The sequence below is a fragment of the Hippichthys cyanospilos genome, chromosome 20 (assembly GCF_059441005.1).
Source record: "Hippichthys cyanospilos isolate Australia breed blue-spotted pipefish chromosome 20, RoL_Hcya_1.0, whole genome shotgun sequence".
Classification (NCBI taxonomy): Eukaryota; Metazoa; Chordata; class Actinopteri; order Syngnathiformes; family Syngnathidae; genus Hippichthys; species Hippichthys cyanospilos.
Window position 1 is genome coordinate 13,504,177 of NC_142388.1, and position 23,553 is coordinate 13,527,729.

The following is a 23,553-nucleotide window of genomic DNA, read 5'->3' on the forward strand; positions in this document are numbered from 1 at the left end:
CAGGGCTCAAATCATGAGGAAAAAGTCGCGGCTTATGGTCCGTAAAATACGGTATTAAAATTTATAATATAACTAAACTGCTAAATAGATATTTTGCACTACATGATATTTTGTACTGTCTTCCTCATATGTAAACAGTCTTTTCACTCAATCTACTCTGTAACATGCACAGAATGTAAGTCTATTCATGTATTAGTGGTTCATTATTACTGTCCTCATTGCTCTATTACTGTTTTTTTGTTTTGTTTTTGTTTTATTGCCGATCTTATTATTGCTCGATTATGGAATGTAGTCTGCTCGGGGAGGTGAACGGTATAAGAATTTCATTGTTTGGTATTACTATCCACATGACAATACAACTCTTGAATTGTGAGGGAATTGATTAGTAAATTTAAGGAACAGATTAGTAAATTGAGAGAACAGATTAGTAAATTGGAAGAACACAAGAGTAAACTGAGGGTACAAATGAAGAACCTTTCTTCTTTTAAAGATTGATAGGTGAGGCTCCGCCTCTCCTGCCTCCCCTGATTGCCCATCCCTGCAGGGGGCATGCTTTTAGCGTCCTTTCATGCGTACCCTTCCCCCGTGAACATCCTCAGGCTGTTCTCACTCACGTCCATCTTTCTTCTATTAAACCAGCATGTCGGCAAGAAATCCTTCCAGTCGGTCAAGCGGAGCACTCATCAAAGTCACACGAAAACATTCATAGATTTAGGTTCCTTGCGCACACATAAGGCAATCCTGCATTATAAGGCACCCTTTACATTTTGGAGAAAATGTATGCCTTGTGGACCTTGATTGGTGTGAAATTAGGTACTTGATTTACATATGAAGTTTGAGTTGTGGGTGTTTCCGTAACTTCAGCAAACATGACCACAGCGTCAAACAATTTTGCTCTTTTTATCATGATTTTGGAGTCTGAACTCATATATGTGATCTTTTTTTTTTTTTTTTTTTTAATCATTCAAAATTTGCAGGCAGAGAAGTCAAAAACGAGCTGTAACATTGAGTTATCTTTTTTTAACAGCTACCAAACCAGATTTTATGCATTCTGTTTAACTCGAAAATGTTCTGAAATGGGTGCAATCGTCATGAATCCAAGTGATTGCATCATTGTGGGAATATGCAATTCTGTCCACCTGTTTTAGAAGCACCATTGAAATTCAGCAAGGAGCCTACGACTAATACATGAATTATATTATATTATATTATATTATATTATATTATATTATATTATATTATATTATATTATATTATATTATATTATATTATATTATATTATATTATATTATATTATATTATATTGCTGCTTTGTATACTTTGGATATTCTGTCGAGGAACTTCAAGAGATAGTCATATTGATAGTCTCAAATGGTTTTCACTTCATTGGTCTGTATTATCAGGGTTAATTTGTGAAGTTGCTTTCTTAAACAATTGGGCTGGGGTCATAAGTTGTGCAGTGCCGATGACAGGTTATTACACAGTCGACAGATCTATTGGACATCATTTAAAATTCATTTCATGGCAAGAACCAATCAGCTAACTAAAGAAAAACAAGTGTTTATTATCTCTTTAAGGAATTAAACTAGAAAGTGTATCCAAACATTTGGCCAGTACTTTATCTGTATATACCATATGATATAGAGTAGTAATGTTAATTCTATAGTTTGGTGAATGCTGAATACCAATATCTCCCTGCAGGATGGTCGAGTATCCTTCATCGGTCATCAGCTGGGAGGCGTGTCTTTCTCACCCAACAGTCGGGATCAACAAGTTAAGTTCGCCCGCGCTGTCCAGATCACCTACTACCTCCGCAACAATGGACCTGTAGTGCAGGATAGCATCGCAGAGCGCTGGGAGAACGAGTTCTGCGCCCTGGTCAGTCGTCTGTCTACTGCCGAAGCTCCTCACGGACCGGATCAGCTCCACATCCAATCCCTCACCTCCTTCAGCTTGTGGCGAGACTTCCATCAGACGGGTGTGCTAGCCAAGGGGGAGGTGTTGGTCAGCCTGGTGCTGGTTCTTCTTGCCGCCACCATATCCAGCTCCATGCGGGATTGTTTGAGGGGAAAACCCTTTCTGGGCCTCCTCGGGGTCTTGACCATTTGCATTGCCAATGTGACTGCCGCAGGGATCTTTTTCATATCAGATGGGAAATTCAATTCCACACTCCTGGGAATTCCATTCTTCGCTATGGGTGAGTGTGGGAATGTTTTTATTTTTTTGCATGTCAATATTAACTCATTCAGTGCCATTGATGACTATAGATGTCACAGAACCATTTTAACTGGGCTGAGAGTGAAGGGCTCAATGGCTTTTGAGGCTTTTAGACAATAATATCAAATCAGGATTCATGTTAGTGCTTTCATTTTCTTTTTCACACCAGAGTTTTCACACCAGATACTCGAGCAATAAAAATATAATTGAATACAAGCTTGCAGGGGAAATTTTTAGGTGTCACATTGATACATGTTTCTGAGCAGCGCGCCGTCATTCACAAATAATTTTTCTTTAAAAGCATTTGTAATTGTTTTTGGATTTAGAACAAGCAAAGCCTTTTACAATCAAGCACAGCTGCAGGGAGTAGAATGTGACCTCTCCTTGTCTGGTTTGAATCTCTGTTTTGAACTTCCTGCATGTTAAAGCCCCTGTTTGCCTAGCTTTTCACCCTGGAGGGGATCAGCATCGACCTGCTCCTCCATGTTGAGAGGAGCCAGTTGAGGTGGTTAGGGCATCTGGTTAGGATGCTTCCCTGGTGAGCTGTTCCTGGCATGCCACCGGGAGGAGGCCCCTGAGATGATCCAGGACACGCAGGATAGACTATGTCTCTCCTCTTTGGTGGGTGTCCAAACTCAGTCCTCAAAGCCCGGCATCCTGCATGTTTTCCAGCTTTCTTTAACCGACACACCTGATTCATTTGTTCAGCTAATCAGCTAGTTAATTAGCGAGCAAATCAACTAGCTCAGAAAAAGCCTGAAAATTTTAATCAAATGTGTCAGGGTAACAAAACATGGAAAATATGAATATACTTGCACTCAAGGCCTGAGTTTGGGCACCTCTGTTTTCATAGATTGTGGGAGTTAAGTTTTGTTCACCAGCCAATCATCAGTGCACTTCTCCATACTTGTCACATCATCAAATAGGTTATTCAGCCAATCGGGCGCTGTGTTGCAATAAGCGGCTTTAACGCAAACAAGGAACCGCTTCAAAGCGAACTGCCACACATTGTAAACAAAAAATTTGCAACCAAAAAACAAATTCAAAGATTGCAAAGAACTTTTAATACCAAGACTATTGTAACATTCCTAATTATCAGTCTTGCTTTGTTTTGTTTTTTTGGTTGTTTTTGTTTTGTTTCGTTATTGTCATCTGGTGACCTTCACAGCCCATAGGTGGAAACTCATTTAAATACTTTTTAAAATGATTTTGCTGCCCACTAGCTGGCATTCATGGCCCAACTTTGGCCCACAGTCCTATAATTAAGGATCATTGACCAAAAGGGAGGAGGCCCAGTAGGGATGGTGTGAAGAGAAATTAAACTTATAAAATGAGAACAGAGCAAAGAAGAAGAAGATGCATCACCTATTAGGAATAAAAACATGGGAGTGGGAATGAAAAAGACAGTGAAAAAAAGGAGAGAGGAAGAGATGGGCAAAGAGATTGAGTGGACTTGATTAAGTTTATAATTTTATGTGACAGGACCTCAGAGACTGTAGATGTCCATCCTCCTCTCTGGAGACTCTGGCTGACACACACTCTTCCTATCACTGTATCCACGTCACATCAAGGTTGCCAAATGAAATGGATACTGACTTATTACCTCACTTGAGAGACCAATCTACCAATGTGGTACCCCATGTTGAGACTTCACCACACATATACTTCTCTTTTTGTTCGTGAGGAGAAATCCCACCAAGGGTTAGCTATTCAGGACATCTTGAATTTGGCCCAGTTTAGCGAAAACACTTTCTACTTTTGTGTTAATGAGTTGGCCTGCAGCCACAGCAATATGTTGACTATGATGGGGCTTTCTTTTTTCTTTTGCTACAGCAAGACCTTTCTGAGTTATTCCTCTTAGCTGCGTTATTCATTGGATTCAACCGTGGTTTTGTGCACAACTGAAACACTAATAATTTAAATGCTTCCATCCATTTTCTATTGTCGCTTATCTGCACTAGTGTCTCTGTCTTGCTGGGGCCTTTCCCAGCTGACATCTGGCAGTAGGCTGGAGACACCCTGAACAGATCGCCAGCCAATTGCAGGGCACATAGAAACAACCAACCATTCAAACACCCAATCACAGCCAAGGACAATTTAGAGTGCCCAATACACCTGACATGCATTTTTTTGCAATGTGGAAGGAAGCCATGGTGCCCTATGCAAACTTCACACGGGAGGGCCGGAGCGATCTGGAATTAAACTAGCTTCCCCATATAATATACAGCAGCGAGGTTACTTACCTTGCTTCCTACAGGAACTTCAAAATAAAGACTACCATGGCTGTTCATGCCATACATTACTTGTTATAGTACAGTAGCTTCACAGCCAGCATTTTTCCATGTTTCTTATTGCATTTCTGGCCCCACAAGATACAACAATCTCTTCCCATTGCTTTCAGTTACTGTTCGTAAATATGTCAATTCTGCCTGGGGGTCATTGTACTCTTCCCTGTCTTGATGAAAGAAGAAGCAATATGAGTACTCCCAGCCAAAGTAAGCTGAGCAGATTCGCTGCAGTTGGACAAATCTACAGACTCATGTCACTCCTGTGACACAGCCCAGATGTGCATTTTCATCCGTGTGGTGTTTGCTTAAGTAATATCACAAAACATTTATATATATATATATATATATATATATATATATATATATATATATATATATATATATATATATATATATATACTGCAAAAGCAGAGCTCTTAATGTATTACATAGACCATCATTGGTTATGAGATTATAATAGGTCATTCGGTCACCGCTCCCACCACCAACCCCCACCCCAAGACATTAGCTGCTGGAAAAGTAGATCTCAGGGCAGGAAAGTTTTGTCATCTCAAGTGACACTCAGCCTTTATTCTGGGGGCATAACATGGAAAATCTGTTACTGCTTTATTTAAGTACTTCATAGTGATGAGGTGTGATGCAGCCGTGGGGCATATGGGGTCCCACTGTCTCTACACTTTTTTATCATTCACATTGCTGTCATTGTGAACTGTGGATTGCAGGCTACAAATGCTTTAGTTTGGACACCAATAGGATATTGGTTATGCGTGTAGTCAATAAGCATACATAATTAAACAAACAAACAAAAAACAAACACAAACATACTTTCTCTTCTCTGTGCTCTTTCTTAAATTGAATGGAGTGGCAAGTAGACAGCTTCAGGTTGGTTGTGTATATACTAAACCACCTGCCTATTAGAATGTGCACAGGCAGGAAAGAGTCTCTTTCAAAAGACATACTGATAAATATTTTGTTTGTATATCACAAAAAAAACTCATTTTTTCTCCTATTTTTAACACCTACGAGGTAACACTTTGTGTTTTCCACTGACCTGAAAAATAAATATTCCCCATGATACCGGACTTCTGGATTTAGCGCCCAAGGCCACTATTTACCATGTCCATCATTCAAATTATACCAACAGTGTCATGTGTCGTGTTGGGCTTTATCGCTGGTTTAAGATGTCAAACACATTGCCTACAATTTTGTTATCAGTGGCAAACATGTTTATATTCACAGCTTGTCATATTTGCAATACTGCATTCACAACACCAAATAGATAGGCCCATTTATATGCCACACTGCCACAAAATGTTTATGTTAATGAAAACAATTAAGTCAAAGCATTTTCTTAAATTTTCAGTCTTGCTGTTTTGAAGCTTGTTTTGCAATACTTAGCCTTTGCTGTAATGCACATTCTTTTGTTGCTGTTTCTTTGCAGCACCACACTAAATACTAATTTATATAATATTTATATTATTTATGATAAATGACAGTATAGCAAATAAAAAAGGTATTTGTGCCATTTACTTTGTGCAGTTTGGAGAATGAACTACTTTGCATTTTTTTCTTAAGCTGTATGAGTTCTGTATTACCGTATTTGGCGTTTTTTAGGGGGTCAACTGTCGCAAAACTCAACACAGACCAATTTTTTCCACGTCTCTGTGTTTTAATAACAATAATTAAATTGCAAAATAAATACTATCATGTAATTTACAAGGATTAAAATGATTATACGTACCTCTAATTCTACATAGTATGCATCCATTTTAAAGCGTTTGCACAGAATGCAAAATGCACTCTCGTCTAATTGCCTTTTTGCTGTCAACAACGAGGCTACAAACATTGACGGGTTATAAAACGGAAAAGACAGCTTGGCTTGTCTCTGTCAGCCCATGGACATGTGCTTGAAGCTGGCATGGATGTCGGCAGGTCGGGGGAGAAACACCGAAGGCCAACCCTCCATGCAACAGACAACAGTCGTCACTTGGGTGAAGAACATCCCAAGTAAGATGATCAGCAATTCTTTTTTCCCAAGACCTCCATTTCAAACAAACTGGATGGATCAGAAGATGACTAGCCGCGGAAGAGTAACTAGGAGGTTTGCGCAAATGACAAGCAGTAAAAGGATGTCCGTGAGTTAAATGGGAGGAACTATTTGGTGTGTCAGATCATGATGATGATCATGTGTTATACTTGTAGAGCCATGATCTATATAACCGCTAAAGTCAGTGGTGGACTTATGATAGGACAACCCCAGGGAAGAGGCTTTGTTTTTGTCATGTGAAGTGTAATTGCAATGAATTTGAATTTTCAGCATTTTTTTTTTAAATTAAGGCACTTTGACGCACTTCTTTTTTTTCTGTTTTAGACTAAGCTGTAACTCGTACAAACGCTAAAAAAAATTAAGAGTCGTTGAAAGTTTTTTTTTTCTTTTGTTAATGTTAAAAAGGATACAGGTTTCGATATACTTATATAATGTTTATAGATAAAAATCTTATTTCTAGTCAACGCAACGAGGGGGAGGCGCGAAAGGTTTTCTCTTTCCTGGGGGGGCTTGGCAAAATATAATTGAGAGGCACTGCCTTAATAATTTAAAATTGTCAATGTTTCATGTTAGAGTTATCGGAATATATGCCCTGCATGGACAAAAAAAATAATCATATGAGTATTTTGATATTTACTTTTATACTCAAATCAGGATTATTAATATGAGTATTCATTGATTTAAAAACTATGTTTATTCAACTCCAAAAAGTCAACCATAATTCACGTACTATTCTCAACTATTTTTTCTTGTCAATAAAAAAAGAAACATAAACATTATAACAGTTGACGAGCACCTGCAACTTTAAAAGGAAAAAGCAACATTCGATGACTTCTCAGAAAAACTCTCAAACATTGACAAGGTATGATAAAGATATTTTCAAACGTACGTTAAAGCAATCCTTCTCATATAGTGGGGAAGGATTAGCTTTTTTTTTCAGGCACTTTGATGCACTTGGCTATTTTTCTTTCAGATTTAGACTAACCTTCATAACCATTGTAAAACGTAATTAACAATTTTTGAAAGTTAATTTACAGTATATTGCAGGATACAATTTTAGACATACTAAACTGTCCTTAGGTGTGATTGGGTGCGTGAATGGTTGTTCGTCTCTGTGTGCCCTGCAGTTGGCTTTCAATCAGTTCAGGGTGTATTGCCTACTGCCCGAAGCCAGCTGAGATAGGCACCAGCAAGACTGCGAACCATGTGAGGATAAGTGGCGCTATAAAGTGGATGGATACAATTTTAGCTATACAACTTTTATGGATGATAATCTTATTGAGCGTTAGCGCAATGAGTGTGTGTGTGTGTGTGTGTGTGTGTGTGTGTGTGTGTGTTGGGGGGGGCTCTTTCCTGGGAGGGATTTTTGCAAAAAAAAAAAAAACATTAAAAAAAAGAGGAGCTCTGCTTTCAAGAGAAGAAAATGACATTTTTGAAAAAGCCAGTAAAGGAATGGTTGGCTCCGACACCCACTCAGAACCTCACAACGAGGCCAGGCTGAGTACTTACTGGTGCATTTTAAATGGGGTGCATTTCAAGGTGCTTTGCAAACTTTGTCTCATTCACCTTTTCACAGAAATAACTCATACATAGATGGCAAAGAATGCAAGCTTTCATCCAGCACATGGAGTGATTAGTGGTTCAGGACACCATTTTCTGAATACACCTATTGTTTTCAACCTCTTCAATTTTATGACGGATTTTGCACAGACATTTTGATTATCTGTGGATAGATTTCACAATGATCAGCAAACATCATCCCATCCATTTTCTATAGCCACTTGTCCCTACAAGGGTCGCTGGAACTGGTTGCCAGCCATTTGCATGATCAGCAACCTTTAGTGCAATAAATCAAATTGTATTTTTAGAATCGCACACTGAGCTCAATGGTGTTGTGAGTGATTTCCATTGTCGTGGATGGATATGGATTGATTGTTTTACCTGGATGAAGCATAGAATCATTTATCAGAAGCCTTCTGATGTCAATTCACAAATGAGTTGGACCACAAAATACAGAAAGCACATCAGCATTGAAATAATAAATCAAAGCTTTTTTTGCATGTGAACAGCAAAGAAAAACATCGCTGTCTTCTAACTTCATAACAAAATATTGACAACGCGTATAAAAATAGCACAGTAGGACTAAATATACATTTGTTATGTTTGATTGGCAATGATAATTCTTTACCCTTTAAAAATTCAGCACACTGTCACTCTGAGATGCTATATTTAGCAATATTCAAACCTTTTGAGACCCCACTTCCTGCAGCATGTCCCATTAAAAATAGATTATCTTCAACACACCTTTTTATTTACTCCTACGGCTGAATGTACTGCAGCATTCTTCCTTATATAGAAAAACAACTTGCGTTTTTGCTTTACTTTGATCATGACTAAAAATGATAGGTTATGGGTCATTAGTCAGGTCCCCCTGTCATGTGAGGAAAAGAGCAGACGGAACATGGATGTAGAAAAGTAGAAAGTCTTTATACACAAAAATCCAGCGTAACCACAGCGAGCATCCAAAGCTAGACTGAGAAACTAAACTCAGAAAGTACCTAGGAGTACAGCTTGACATGACAGTTTGAGACCATAGCAACTGATACATCAAGGGACAAAACCGCTCACAACAGTAAATACATGACAATAAATATCAAAAGTGATAAATACACATAAATGGCAAAAGTGACAAATATGACCATTATGACAAAAGTGACAAATACATGAACTTAGCAACCACATAGCAAATAATATCCAGAGGTGGGCACTTTGCCAGCATTGACCGACTGCCCATCAGTCCCTTGCCGGCGGATGCCTGTTTTGCCGATAGACTGAGGAATGCTGGAAATACGCAAAAAACGGTGAATTAAAAATGTTGGATTTGCAATTTAGCATATGCTAACATATACTGAAGGAAAGTACCCGGCGCTAAAATGCTAACAAGTTAAACACATACAAAGCAGTATACTATAACATGCTGAAGATAAGAACCAACATTGGCTAGCGTGCTATCCACAGTCACAAGTTCTTGGATCAACAGACTAATTTTGGGCATATCATAAATGACAACATTCTTACAAAGAAAGTACAAGTAACAGACACTCGTGGGCCAGATTTCACAGACAGATAGAAGAACGTGTGCATCACAGACATTTGCTGCTCTCAATTGAAGCCACATCGTCTTTACTCACTACAAAATGGAATAACATCAATATTCAGAGGGGGCGTCAAAAACAAAGATCAAGCCAAACAAAGCACACATAAATGAAATGTCAAAGGACATACTAAATCAGTTCCAAAATATTATTTCAGATGCAGCCCAAGAGAAGCCACACCAATTTTTCCTCACTACTAAATGTAATATCAACAGTGGCCAGCGGGAGCGCCAAAATTACACAGATCAATCCAAACAAAGCATACACAGATGAACTGTCAAAGAATAAACTAAATCAGTTCCAAAACATCTTTAGTTACAGGTGCAGCCCATGCGGCCTGTTACAAGCTGATCCACAAACCTGTACTGGACCACGGATCGGCATTTGGGGAAATCTGCATGAGATCTAGAAAAAAAAAGCACACAGTACTGTAAAGGAACTACAAACTTCAAATGTAATTCGAGAGTATGAAGAAATGTTATGTTTGCATATGCACGGGCATGTGAAGTTTGCTCAGTTAAAAGTCAATCACAGAAAAAGGCCTGTCAAGAAGTGTTCTCTCCCAAATATCGACAGATGGATTTCATTTTCCCATGCGTTCATCCTCACCTTCCTCGTGTGTTTTTTATTGGGCTTCGATCTTGTCTGCTGTCCAGCATCCCTCTTGCAATATTGTCTCTGCTGCCATTCCTACAGTCATCCTGATTGGAAAGACAGTATGGTGGGTGGGAGGAGCTGATCCGCTCTCTTGCCATGTGATGGATGTGTTTTTGGGGTGCGAGAGCCACAAAAGGTTTCAGTGAAGTGATTTAGTTTAATGACTCAGTGGCATTTTGGTGTGGGCCAAGGGAGGACGGGAGGGCAAATGCAGCCAAGGCTTCCATTATTAGAGTGGCGTGATCAGACTGTGGGATTATTGAACACAGACACACACATGCACACACACCTTGTCTCTAGATAAAATAGCCCGTGGACAGCCGTTGACAAACTGCCCTCCTACGATCCATTGAGCCCTGAACCTGCAAGTGGGACAGGCTTGAGCTACAATGCCTTGTGTCTCTGCGTCCTTTCATACTGAGCTATAGTTTCTTATCTTTTGCTCGCTCTTTAGCCAACCCTGCATGCTGACTAACTGCTGCAGTGGCTGCCAGACAGCACAGGCTGCCCCTTACACAAGGGAAATAGGGTAAGGTGATAAGGATTTGCAGCTGGTTATGAAGGCCATTATCAATCAGTTTATCGTGATGCAGGGAAAAAGAACAAAACAGAGCATCTGAGCTACCAAATCGCTGAACAAATTTGGAACGCTCAAGCAGTTCACTATTTGAAGTGATAAGCTCTGTATTCTGGTTTGACAATGATTTTGAATTTAGAAGACTACATGTACCGTATTTCTCAGAGTAGAAGAAAAATGTTATCATATAATTCAAAACAGATCTTTTTTTGTCGCATATCTGTTTGAATAACATTAATTCGAATGCAAAATAAGTAATACATGTCATTTACAAGACTTAATAATTAATTGTAAAATGAAAAGATGGATTCAGCCCTTGGGCGTATGCTTGAACAAGCCGGCATTGAGGTGGACAGGTGAGGGGGGGAAACAGCGAACAGCTAACAGCGAAGGGCAACCTTCCATGCTCTGATCTCACAATTATCACTCATGTAAAGAACATCCCAAGTAAGATCATCAGCATATCATCTCCAAAAACCTTCATTTCAAACAAATTGGACAGGCCCAAAGAAGACTGCCCTTGGAAGAGTTACAAGGATGTTTGAAATGTCTGTGAGTGAAATGGGAGGAGCTATTTGACGTGTCAGATAATGCTTTTAGATGAATTCACATTCAGCTGCGTCAAAAAGAATAAAGAATTGACACTTCAAATCACTTTATTGTTGCAACATTATGTACAGCATTTGTGTCTACGTGCACGTGTGCATTGCCTCGCACATGTTCTCCCCATTACGGCAACAGTATGTTACACATTATAGATGTAGAAATGCCTCTAAAAGAAGAGTAATTCCCTCACACATCATGTGTTATAATTGGACAGCCGTGGTCTATGTAACCACTATAGTCAGGGTTAGACTTGTAATGATATTTTTGTAAAATTCACGAAAATTAAATAAAAAAAGGGTGAGTCGACTGATATGCGAGGTTGAAAAATACAGTACCGTATTTTCCGCATCTATAAGGCTCACCGGATTATAAGGCGCACCCTCAATTAATGACGTATTTTAAAGCGTTTTCCATATATAAGGCGCACCGGATTATAAGGCGCACCCTCAATTAATGACTTATTTTAAAACTTTTTCAATCACAATATAGTAATACTCAAAGTAATAACAATAATAACTCCAATATTAACTCTAAACTCTCAATAGTATAATAACTCAATGTCAATATGACCAACCTTGTTCAACTGTAAACACAAAAGAAACAGATAAAGCTTACTTTATCAGTTCATTCCCCATCTACAAATCCCAATCTCAATATTGATCCCAAAATAAGGCGCTCCGGATTATAAAGCGCACCATCGGCTTTTTAAAAAAAATTAAGGTTTTTAGATGCGCCTTATAGTGTGCAAAATACGGTACTTCAGTAGCTCATTTGAGGCAGAGAGGCCTGCGTGTTTTTATTTTTAAATGAATTATGGCTTTAAAAATGTGCACCAGTGTTGGTATATATATATATATATATATATATATACACACACACACACCAGGCTCACAAATGTACTAGAATACTTGGAAATATAGTAAACCTCTCTTGTGAAAATTTTAGGTTGGGGTTGTTTGAATATAGCATTGCCCTTATGTATAACATTTTGTCCACTTTTGCTATTTGTTATAATCAGAGGTTTTCTTATTTGAATGTGTTGTATGGGTCATATCATTGAAACTCAGCAAACCACTCACTGTCTTCAGCTTATTTTATCCTGCCCCCCTTCTCAAGAGTTTGTCATCTTGCTGCCATTCTGGTTGTGCATCATTCAACATTCTGAGAATTTCCAGTGAGCTCCAAAGCTGATTAGCATTGAGCAGCAGCTTGCCTCCCAGGCATATTTTTCGCCCCACATTTTGTTTCAGCTCCTTCTGTTGGTTGACATGAGCCATTTCTCCAGCCGTAGGGGCCAGACAGTTTTTACAAACCAAATCCACATTTTATTCTTTACCAGCACAGTAATTTGTAAGTGTATGGAAACTTTTAATAATTTAAAACTGTACAACCATAAAGGGCGGCTGTGCACGTCAAGAGGTTCCATATTACTTTGCTTCATTTTCTAAAGCAGTAAATAAATGGGAAGGTTCAAAAAGTTTGTGTATGGTGCAGATCTTCAAATTAAAGTCCTGCTGGTTGCAGAGGTACTGCATTTCCTAAACCTCCTAAAAGCTGAATTACATAAGAATGAATGTGCGGAACTGCCAATGTGGGGGGAAAAAAAAAACTGACTTGTTTGAACATATTTACAAGTACATTTGAACATGCTGTATTTAAATATATGCTTGTACGTACATGCAAGTATCTTAGCACGCACTTGCAAATATGTTCCAACATACTTGCAAATGCATTTGAACACACTTGTAGTCTAAATACAAAAACTATTTTTCCCATAATGCCACAGGAAATGTTCCCATGCATCAAGCCTACAAGTACGGGTACATTCGAAAGTACAAACGTACATGTAGGCTTAATGCATTGGTACATATTCTGTGGCAATGGGAATGTACTTGTAGGCTAAATGCAAAATAAACAGAATATTCAAGATTTAAGAGTTTTATTTTCAATTTATATGTCATATGTGTTATTGTCATAGGCAGTCTCTCTATAAGCTGAAGGGGAACTCCTAGAAGACGCGGGCACTCCTACAAGACACATGATAGACTCCCGGCGCAACAATCGACCAATGAGGGCAGGAGTTGTAACACAACTAGTATCCCAGTAGTTTTCCACTCCTCATCTGTCCCCGCATCTTGTAGGAGTGCCATTTGAGCTATTTGACAGATTGTCCCAATTAACCTTGAAAAACGAGGAATAACTGTATTCACTTTCAGGCCAGTTAAAATGGAACATTGACGTTTTTGGCCATCAGTGGTCGTGAAGTAGCCGTGACTATTCTAATGAAGTACTGTGTTCTCTTTCATGTATTCTCCAGGTCATGGAACCAAAGGGGTATTTGAGCTGCTGGCAGGCTGGAGGAGAACAAGGGAAAACCTGCCTTTTAAAGAGCGCGTCGCTGATGCTTTTGCCGACGTGATGGTGTGCTACACAATGACCAGCTCGCTCTACATCATCACGTTCGGCATGGGAGCAAGCCCGTTCACCAACATTGAATCTGTGAAGATTTTCTGCCAAAGCATGTGCGTCGCCATCCTGGTCAACTACTTTTACGTTTTCTCATTCTATGGCTCCTGCTTGGTGTTTGCTGGACAATTGGAGCAGAACCGCTACCACAGTGTTTTCTGTTGTAAAATTCCCTCAGTGGAGTACTTGGACCGCCAGCCCACTTGGTTTAAAACCATGATGAGTGATGGCCACGACCTCTCTACACACCATGACAGTGTCCCTTACCAGAACCACTTCATCCAGCACTTCCTGCGTGAACACTACACAGAGTGGATTACCAACACTTATGTCAAGCCCTTTGTGGTCATTCTCTATCTCATCTATGCCTCCTTCTCCTTCATGGGATGTTTACAAATCAGCGATGGCTCAAACATTGTAAACCTTCTGGCGAGTAACTCTCCAAGTGTTTCGTATGCGCTGACTCAGCAGAAATACTTCAGCAATTACAGTCCTGTGATTGGGTTTTACATTTATGAGCCCATCGAGTATTGGAACTCCACGGTGCAGGAGCATTTGAAGACACTGAGTCACGGCTTCAACAAGATTTCTTGGATTGACAACTTTTTCCACTACCTGCGTGTCGTGAATGTGAGCGCATCAACCAAGAGCGACTTCATCAACATTCTCAAAGGTTCATTCCTGCGGAGCCCCGAGTACCAGCATTTCACAGAGGACATCATTTTCTCCAAAAACCGTGACACAAATGAGTACGATATAATTGCCTCGCGCATCTATTTGGTGGCGCGGACCACTGAAAAAAAGCGCGAGGAGGTGGTGGAGCTTCTAGAGAAGCTTCGTCCACTGATGCTGATAAAAAGCATCCAATTCATTGCCTTCAATCCCACATTTGTGTTTATGGACCGCTACAGTTCCTCTGTCATCTCTCCAATCCTAACCTCAGGCTTTAGTGTGCTCACCATCCTTATCCTTACTTTCTTCCTTGTTATTAACCCCTTAGGGAACTTCTGGCTCATCCTCACAGTTACGTCAGTGGAGCTGGGCGTCTTGGGTTTGATGACTCTTTGGAGTGTTGGTATGGACAGCATCTCAATCCTGTGCCTTATTTATACCCTGAACTTCGCCATGGATCACTGTGCCCCACACCTATACACGTTTGTGTTGGCCACCGAGCACACAAGGACGCAGTGCATCAAGTTGGCGCTGGAGGAGCATGGTGCGGCCATCTTGCAGAACACATCTTGCTTTGTGATTGGGATCATACCTTTAGTGTTTGTGCCTTCCAATCTGACCTACACACTGTTCAAGTGCTCGCTCCTCACAGCCGGCTGCACCATGCTTCACTGCTTTGTCATTCTGCCCGTCTTCCTCACTTTCTTCCCGCCGTCAAAAAAGAGACACAAGAAAAAGAAACGGGCCAAGCGGAAAGAAAGGGAGCGGGAGAGAGAAAGAGAGGAAATCGAATGCATAGACGTTAGAGAGAATCCTGATCATGTGACAAATGTCTGAGTAGTTTGGATTATGTAACGTAATTAGACAACTATTAAGTCATAGAGGGCAGTGACGATGCCTGTCACCCGTGTGACGAGCACTGCGTACTCCCGGCCAATAGCAGCTAAGCAGCCCATAGTAGAGCGCAGTCCCATTGGGCAACGTGTCATTGGTACCAACCACAGCATACGCATAGTCTCCTACTAGGTGCAGTATATGTGAAACTAGGTGACCAGAACTGTACGCAAATTATGAATATCTAGTTGATTGTCCTACTGAAACATTTGTAAGTCAGGCTAACTCTACAGCAGCCCTCGTCTACGCAAGTGAGGTGCAAAGCAGTCTGTTCAGCCAAGTATGCGCAAACAGGCTGCTGGAAATGTAATCATTTAAAAACTAGCAGTAAATCAGGGGAGGGTCATCCATTTAAGCAAGCGATACTGTGTTTCATATACAGGAAATGAAAATGACGTGTTGGTTGTTTGTGCCTGTCAACTGATGAATTGCCTGTGTTGCATTGCATCGACTGAAAACTTGGGTACTGACGGTGGCCCCCATATGCTAATAACACGGCTTCGATAACAAGCAGAAAACCAAATCTCCTCAACATTTTTTATTTACAGCTGTGTGCCAATTTGTTAGATGTGCCTACATAAAAGCAAAAATAATGTGGACTACAGTTTTGTTTTTGCCCCCCCCCCCCCCCCCCCCCAAAAAAAAAAAGAAAATAATGGTTCATGCTGCGTTAGTTGTTGTGGTGATTTTATAAGACAAATATGGGACTTTGGAGTAAATCATATCATAAAGCAAAAAAGATCATAAGTGTGTTCTCATCCACAGAGAGGCATTAAATTTCCTTAGTGTATAATTGAGCCGTAAAGCTGAACATATTCTGCGAAACGTGAGTGCGTGGTTAGTAAAAACTCATTTTAGTCCTCGTTTTAGCTGTGTCATTTGACTGCCAATTCAATAATGCAGCGACATTCTATTTTTACATTCAGTAATATTTGGCCATGTTTCAAATTCTGGTTTTTGAAACATTTGGAATAATACATTTTGCATACATGGTAATAAGACATCCTGTTTCTCCAAGTATAAGTCGAGTTTTTTCTCCTCATTTTCAACCCCCATATATATATATATATATATATATATATATATATATATATATATATATATATATATATATATATATATATATATATATATTTACACATCTAATTCGATATAGACATGCATTTGTTTTAGAGCATTTCCACAGAACGTCAAATATGCGCTTTCATCCTGCGCCGTCCAATATCCTCTTCGTCCCAAGTAAGATGATCAGGAATTCTTTTCCAAAGACCTCCATTTCAAAAAAATTGGTTGGGTCCGAAAGGTAACGAGGTTTTAGGATGTCTGGGAACGATAGGGGCTATTTGGAGTGTCAGATCGTGATGATGACTTTTAGGGCTTTTCGACAATATTCAGCTGTGTCGAAAAAATAAAGTATTCAAACTTCATTCTACTGTTGTAGCATGAGTTTCAGCATTTGTGTCTATGCGCACGCGTACATTGCCTTTCAGTTGTCTCTTTTCTGCCCCATCCCTCCTTCCAACCGCTACAGTATGTTATTCGATATACGATGAAGAAATGTGACCAGCCATGAACCGCTAAAGTCAGGGGTAGACTTATAATCGCGGTTTTGTAAAATTCATCCAAATTGAAGTAAAAAAAAAAAAAAAAAAAGGGGTGTGGGAGGGCGGCGATTTATAAGTGAGGCCCACTTGTACTCTGTACTAGAAATGCAGTAGATGCCATTTCTGCTTCAGGATTTTTAGATAGTAAAACACAATCATGGCACCAACCACAATAAATAAAGTTTTTCCTACTCCAAAATAGTGACTTCCTACTTTGTAAGTTTAGCCATGTTTGTTAACCTCTCCCTGTGTATATTTACGGTTTAGTCACACGTATGGTATGCTTGTGATTATCTACACACAATTCCTTTTTCACAGTGGAAACAAGAAGTAACAAACTGTGAAAAATCGATGCATTCAAGATGGTTTTGCTTTTGCAAGCAACAACCTGATAACAACACTGGTGGCTTGACTCCTCAATATGACAAGTAATTGGCATCGTTACACATTCTTTCTGTATTCAAAAGATCAAAATTCAGAAAAACAATGTTCTGCTTAAAGGTAGCAACCTGATCTCATTCTAATGCTCAAATATACATGTTATAAAAAGGGGTAGTGTAGTGATTTTATTCGGGATTAAACGCCCCCCGGATTATGAGCATGTTGAGTTATTACATATTTGCATGTCAAAATTCAAATATTGGTAATGTTCAGATTTTAATATTATTGACTGCATGTAAGCGTAGTCAATATGAAGTCCCCAGACTTTATCAAAGTCAGATAAATGTGTCAATAGCCTTTACAATTAGGGTTATCATTCAAAGGGAGACCAGCTTTCCCATGATGTCAAGAAACTTTGTTACAACAGTCTCCCAAGCATTAAGGTTATTTCTAAAACACATTAGCAGGATGCAGATATGCATGGTTTATGTTAATTGTCTCTTGTGTCAAACACTTTCCTGACAATTTTCTAACAAAACATTGTTCAGCAGCAAATTCCTAATAGAAGTAATAATAATAATAATCACACAAGTTAGCGCCGTGGTGGAGCAGTGGTTAGCATGTCTGCTTCACAGTTCAGGGACCCGAGTTCAAATCCACCTCGTTCCGGCCTTCCTATGTAGAGTTTACATGTTCTCCCTGAGCTCGCGTGGGTTCGCTCTGGCCACTCCGGCTTTCTCCCATACTCCAAAAACATGCATGGCAGGTGCTTTTGACATACTAAATTGTCCTTAGGTGTGATTGGGCGTGTGAATGGTTGTTTGTCTCTTTGTGTCCTGTATTTGACTGGAAACCAGTTCAGGTTGTCCCCCGCTTACTCCCAGAAGTCATCTGGGATAGGCACCAGCAAGCCTACGACCCTTGTGAACATGAGTGGCTCTAGAAAATGGAAGGGTGGATGGACATTGACTAGTCATATCTGTTAGGCTATTAGATTGATCAAATCTTTGATTGATCAAAATCAAAACTGGTAGTCAGACTAAAACAGCAAAACAATCCCATTCTCCATGAAGTAAGATTGATGTCAAAAAGACATAGGCGTGTTTCATCATTCGTATGAGTACAACCCGCGAGACACGACTTCACGTCTTTGCATGAATCTCTCCTTTGGATTTGCGACTCATCTTTGGATTGGTGGATCTGATTCTTTGCATTCGTAGATCTGAGCCTTTGGATTTGAGTTGAACATGCAAATTGAGGACGTCACGCCAATTTAAAGTAATTCGTCATTCATGCTTAAGGCATTTTTTTTTCATGTTCCTGCTCTTCCATTATTCTAACCATGAGGTGAGCCCAATCAAAACAAAAGGTGCTTCCTTCAATATTGTGCATCAAATGAACAAAGAGCGTGAAATATTTCTTTATTTTATCCTATTTATATTTATGTTATTATGTTAATACTTGTGTACAAGATTTAACAGTGAAAACATTTATTTAAGGAACATTTGTCAAACTCAAGGCCTGGGGGCTAGATCCGGCCCACCGCATCATTTTATATGGCCCACGAAATGCAAAATATAACCGTGAACGAAAAGTTACTGGGCTAAATATAAAATTTGCAAGTTGTCTTCAACTTTTTTTTTACAATTTTTGTGAGGAACAACAAACATTTTTGTACCATTTTTTTTTTATATATTTTTAGCGGCCTCTGATTTCAAATTGTGCAAATGTGTAACGATCATACCTACAATTTATTCGACCACAGTCATAATGCCTCTCCAACAGAAACTATTAACTACAATGCAGCCCATGATTAATATGAGTTTGACACTCCTGATTTAAGGTGTATTTGCGATTATTAATTTGCAGCTGAATAATTTCTCTGTATCAATTATCAAATGCATTGAGAAAAATAAAAACACTTTCCCTCACACAAACTTGATATGATACAGATACATTACGATTAACATTACTAAAACCCTTAATTCAGTTAGAAAGTCATAATACTACTACTACTACTACTACTAATAATAATAATAATAATAATAACAATAATACGAAAATCACTCTATGATTGATTTAAAAAAAAAAGCTTTAAAAAGCCTTTATTCACATGATTTTCCGATTTTGTTGTTATAACACATCGATTATATTAGTGTTACAAATGAATTGTCTTGTGAATATATTTTTTGTCTTTGGAATGGACATTTAAGTTTGAGAGCATGAATATTTTATTTACTTTGATTAAGTTTAAGGTTGATCCAGGTGTGAGTTTTCACTGGTTTTCGCCATTTAACGTTTTCACCATTGAATGGCATATATTAGAAACACTACATATAGCATGTGCACTTATTTCATCATTAAATACATACTGTACTTATGAAGAGAATTACCGAAACATTTTTATTACATACCTTATACTTTCCAAAATTCAATCATTTATGTTCTAGTAAATGACAAATATTATTGCAGTAGGCAAATTATTTTAGGTTTGTTGAGGTTTTGTGCAAAGCCCCGACTAGCCCTTAGAAAACTGATATGGGAACTGACTATATTTATGTATAATCAACAGTGTAGTTCACATAAACACACAAGCTAGGTTTTATTGTTGATCAGTAAAGGAAAAAAGTATAATGATGATATTGATCTTTACACGATGACATTATGAGTTAAACTTTTCTAATGTGTGGTTTTTACACTGGCAAAATGATTTTGCATCACCAATGTGAAGTGTTTTGGTCATAAATTTTAATAAGTGTAACCTCAGCAATCAGAAATGTTGTGCGTGACAAACTATGCAGCTGGCTTAAATAAACAAGTGCAAATTAGAATGCTATGAAAAACTAAAAATATGGCTATTTCCAGGTCATAAAATTTGCATTTGAATATTGTTGCCTTGGAATATATACGTTGGAAAAACAAACAATAATGATGTAGCAATGTTGCTAACCTTCACTTATTGAAAATGAACCGTTTTACACAATTTGCGATACTAGCTTTAACATCTAAAATGAAATTCCCAACAGACAGCTGTAGCTTTTGCTCCCGGCAGCATTCAACAAGTTTTTACAACACAACCAAAACTTAAAAAATACAGTATGATTTAAAATTAAAGAGCCAGGCAACAAAAGGCATAAATATGTTATAGAGAAGCAGATGAATTTTCAAGAGCATTTATGCACAAACACTCAAGAGTTTTATTTTAGAAAAGATTTGGGAGGCTCTGTTACCAAACAGGAGTAAAGAAATTGTACTAATAGGTGATTGATTCTTGGATTTATTTTTGAATTTTAGTTGTTGCAGATTTTGCTAGATCAAGTATTCTATGAATCCTTATTGTATTTTCACTATAGGAGGCCAACTCAATTTTTTTTGCTGGTCCAACAATCAGTTAGTTGTCAGTTTCCCGCCCCCTTACATCAGTCTGCCATTTCTTTCATTTTAAAATTCTAATTGTCGGTCCGTAAGATGACGGCTCATCCGTTGGCAACTTCAGTCACCCCACCCCACTAACTTTGATCGGCGAGATTGTATACAGTATGCGTTTTGGTTTATGAAATCAGTACTAAAAAAGGGAGCAACCATCTATAGACAAAGGCTCTTCACTGTCAGGCTCAATATATCCTGCCAGGGACAATCCATGGAATGAAACAACGGGGAAGAGCTTCATTTATTTTTGTGAGTTTTGTTCTTGTTTCATTCATTCATTTTTATTTGCTCACATTTCAAAGGACTATGATCCAGCCAAAATAGTTTTATAATTTAAAAGCTAGAAATTGTATTATGTTTTATAACTAATGGCTACGCAATAGGACAGTAGTTTCACATTACTATACCAAAATAGAATTCAAGTTATAGTATAAATTGATGTTTGTGAAGGTGAAAAAAAGGATGTAACGGCACCCTTGTACAACTTTTTTTTTCATTTAAAAATATTTTGATATTAAATTCAGGATATTTTTTGTGAATCAAAACATAATGTCAATGAACTCAAAATTTGTAACGTGGTTGAAGATAAGGAACATGGAAGGTAATCATGTTAGTTTAGTCTAGAAATAGTTATGTAAAATTTTACAACATCATCTTCTCATCTGTATTATTGTTTGTGTCCCAGTGAAAAAAAACAGTGATACTTGGATAATATTTCCTCGTTAAGTTTTTTAGGTCTTCAACTATGAAATTTTGGAACATTTATGAATGTACATTCTGATTCGAATTTTGCCAAATATGCTGACAGTGAAAATACGACTTTTTCTCGTGAAATTGTAGCATTTTTCTTGCACTGACAGCCACTTCTTTTTCAAATTCAAGCTTTATTCTGATGAGATCATGACTTTGGTTTATTCTTGCAATAATGAGTTGATTTTCATCAAAGCCTGCCTCATTTTCTCAACATTATGGCTTTATTCTGATTTCATGATATGCTTTTCCCTTTCGATACGCATTGCAAATACTTTTCAGTTGCAGCCCAAAAAGTACACACGGAAGGTCAAAGGCCACTTTGGACACCAGTCATGAAACGGTGATGAAATGACACAGGAGACTTGTCAGTGTATTGTTTCAGGTTTGTCATGAAGGAGCTTTTCTTTGTCGTGCCGATGACAAACTGAATGGATCACACATTGGCAGTCGCGTGTGTGTGTGTGTGTGTGTGTGTGTGAGTGTGTGTGCGTCTTCGTGTATTGTTGAACGATTACACAGCTCATGATGGATCCATGTTGAATGAGATGGTTAGAAATCTTTGATGACATCGAAAGTTGTGTGTGAATTTCACAACTATGCGTTTCCAGTAACAAATGACAGCTCAGCAATGGAATAGGTTCTCCTGACAAGTCAGCGTTGAATTCTCACTTCCACCTATCATCAGTCAAACGTTGCCCTGCTCAGAAAAGAGCAGTAGTGGCAGCTGAACGGCACGTGATGAACGACATGTCAAATATGTATAGCAAGAAGGCATGAAGTGTCAGGGGAAAAAAAGAGCAAAGGTGACATATTGACTGTGTTTGCATGGCACTGCATTCTATGTATGCATGTATGGAACTTGTTTTATATGATTTGCCAAACCTCTTCTGACGTATGTTTGTTCTTTCAATGCATATTCTGTAAAACCATGAGCTGAGAAAATAATGAGTCATGTATGATCCTAACAAATGCCAGAGGATGTTCTATGTGTAAAATAAATGTATTATATTATTTTGTATATTTTCTAAGAAAATATATGCTATAGAACGATTTTTGACATGATTTTCATATATAAAAAAGAATGAAAATGGGGAAAAAAGTTGAACACAGTAGACCAGTAATAAACAGTGGAATGTTACCAGTATACTAGATCTTTTTCCTTGCACAGTGCACTGTTAATGTTGATCATTCACATTTAAATTGGATGTAATTGCCAACATTCTGTTTGTGTGTATTGACTCCATTTTGTCCTCTACTTAGGCTCATTCACACAGGTAAGAGAATTCCAGTACATTAAAAGCTTATAGACCGAATGAGGAAATACAAAAGCATACTGTAGAGAAGATGCATAACACAAACTAACTGGGAGATTCAAAGAAACAAAGAACACAGGGAATAAAGTCATGACGTTAGGAAATATAACACAATTGGATTTACATTACACAATAACAGCAACAATGAATTGACAAGCTTGTGAGAAACCTGGGAACTAAATACGTATACGCAAACTGATAGGCACACCTGAACAAGACAATGGGGAATGGATTGATGGGATGATTGGCACAAAAAGTGAACAAAAACCTAGTCAATATGATAAAGCTATGAACATGGGATGAGATAGACTGTATTTCTCGAATTGCAAGTCTTTTTTTTGTAAAAAACAAAACAAAACGACATAACCACATTGCTGAAAACAGACCTGTTTTTTCCACCTGTGTTTAAATAACATAAATTCAAATGTGAAATAAGTCATATGTCATTTACAAGGCTTAAAATGATAATATATACCACTAATTCAATATTGTAG

At 38.4% G+C, this 23,553-nt stretch overlaps 1 protein-coding gene across 2 annotated transcripts in view; it reads left to right on the forward strand.

Moving 5' to 3' along the window:
• ptchd4 (patched domain containing 4) overlaps nt 1–16,162 on the forward strand; it is a 30,715-nt gene extending 14,553 nt beyond the window's left edge. For both annotated transcript variants that reach the window (XM_088403533.1, XM_088403532.1), the window contains 2 exons: nt 1,702–2,197; nt 13,865–16,162. In XM_088403533.1, coding sequence (XP_088259659.1) covers nt 1,702–2,197; nt 13,865–15,522 — 2,154 coding nt within the window. In that variant the 3' untranslated portion in view covers nt 15,523–16,162. The remainder of the gene's footprint in view (nt 1–1,701; nt 2,198–13,864) is intronic.
• The last annotated feature ends 7,391 nt before the right edge of the window (nt 16,163–23,553 follow it).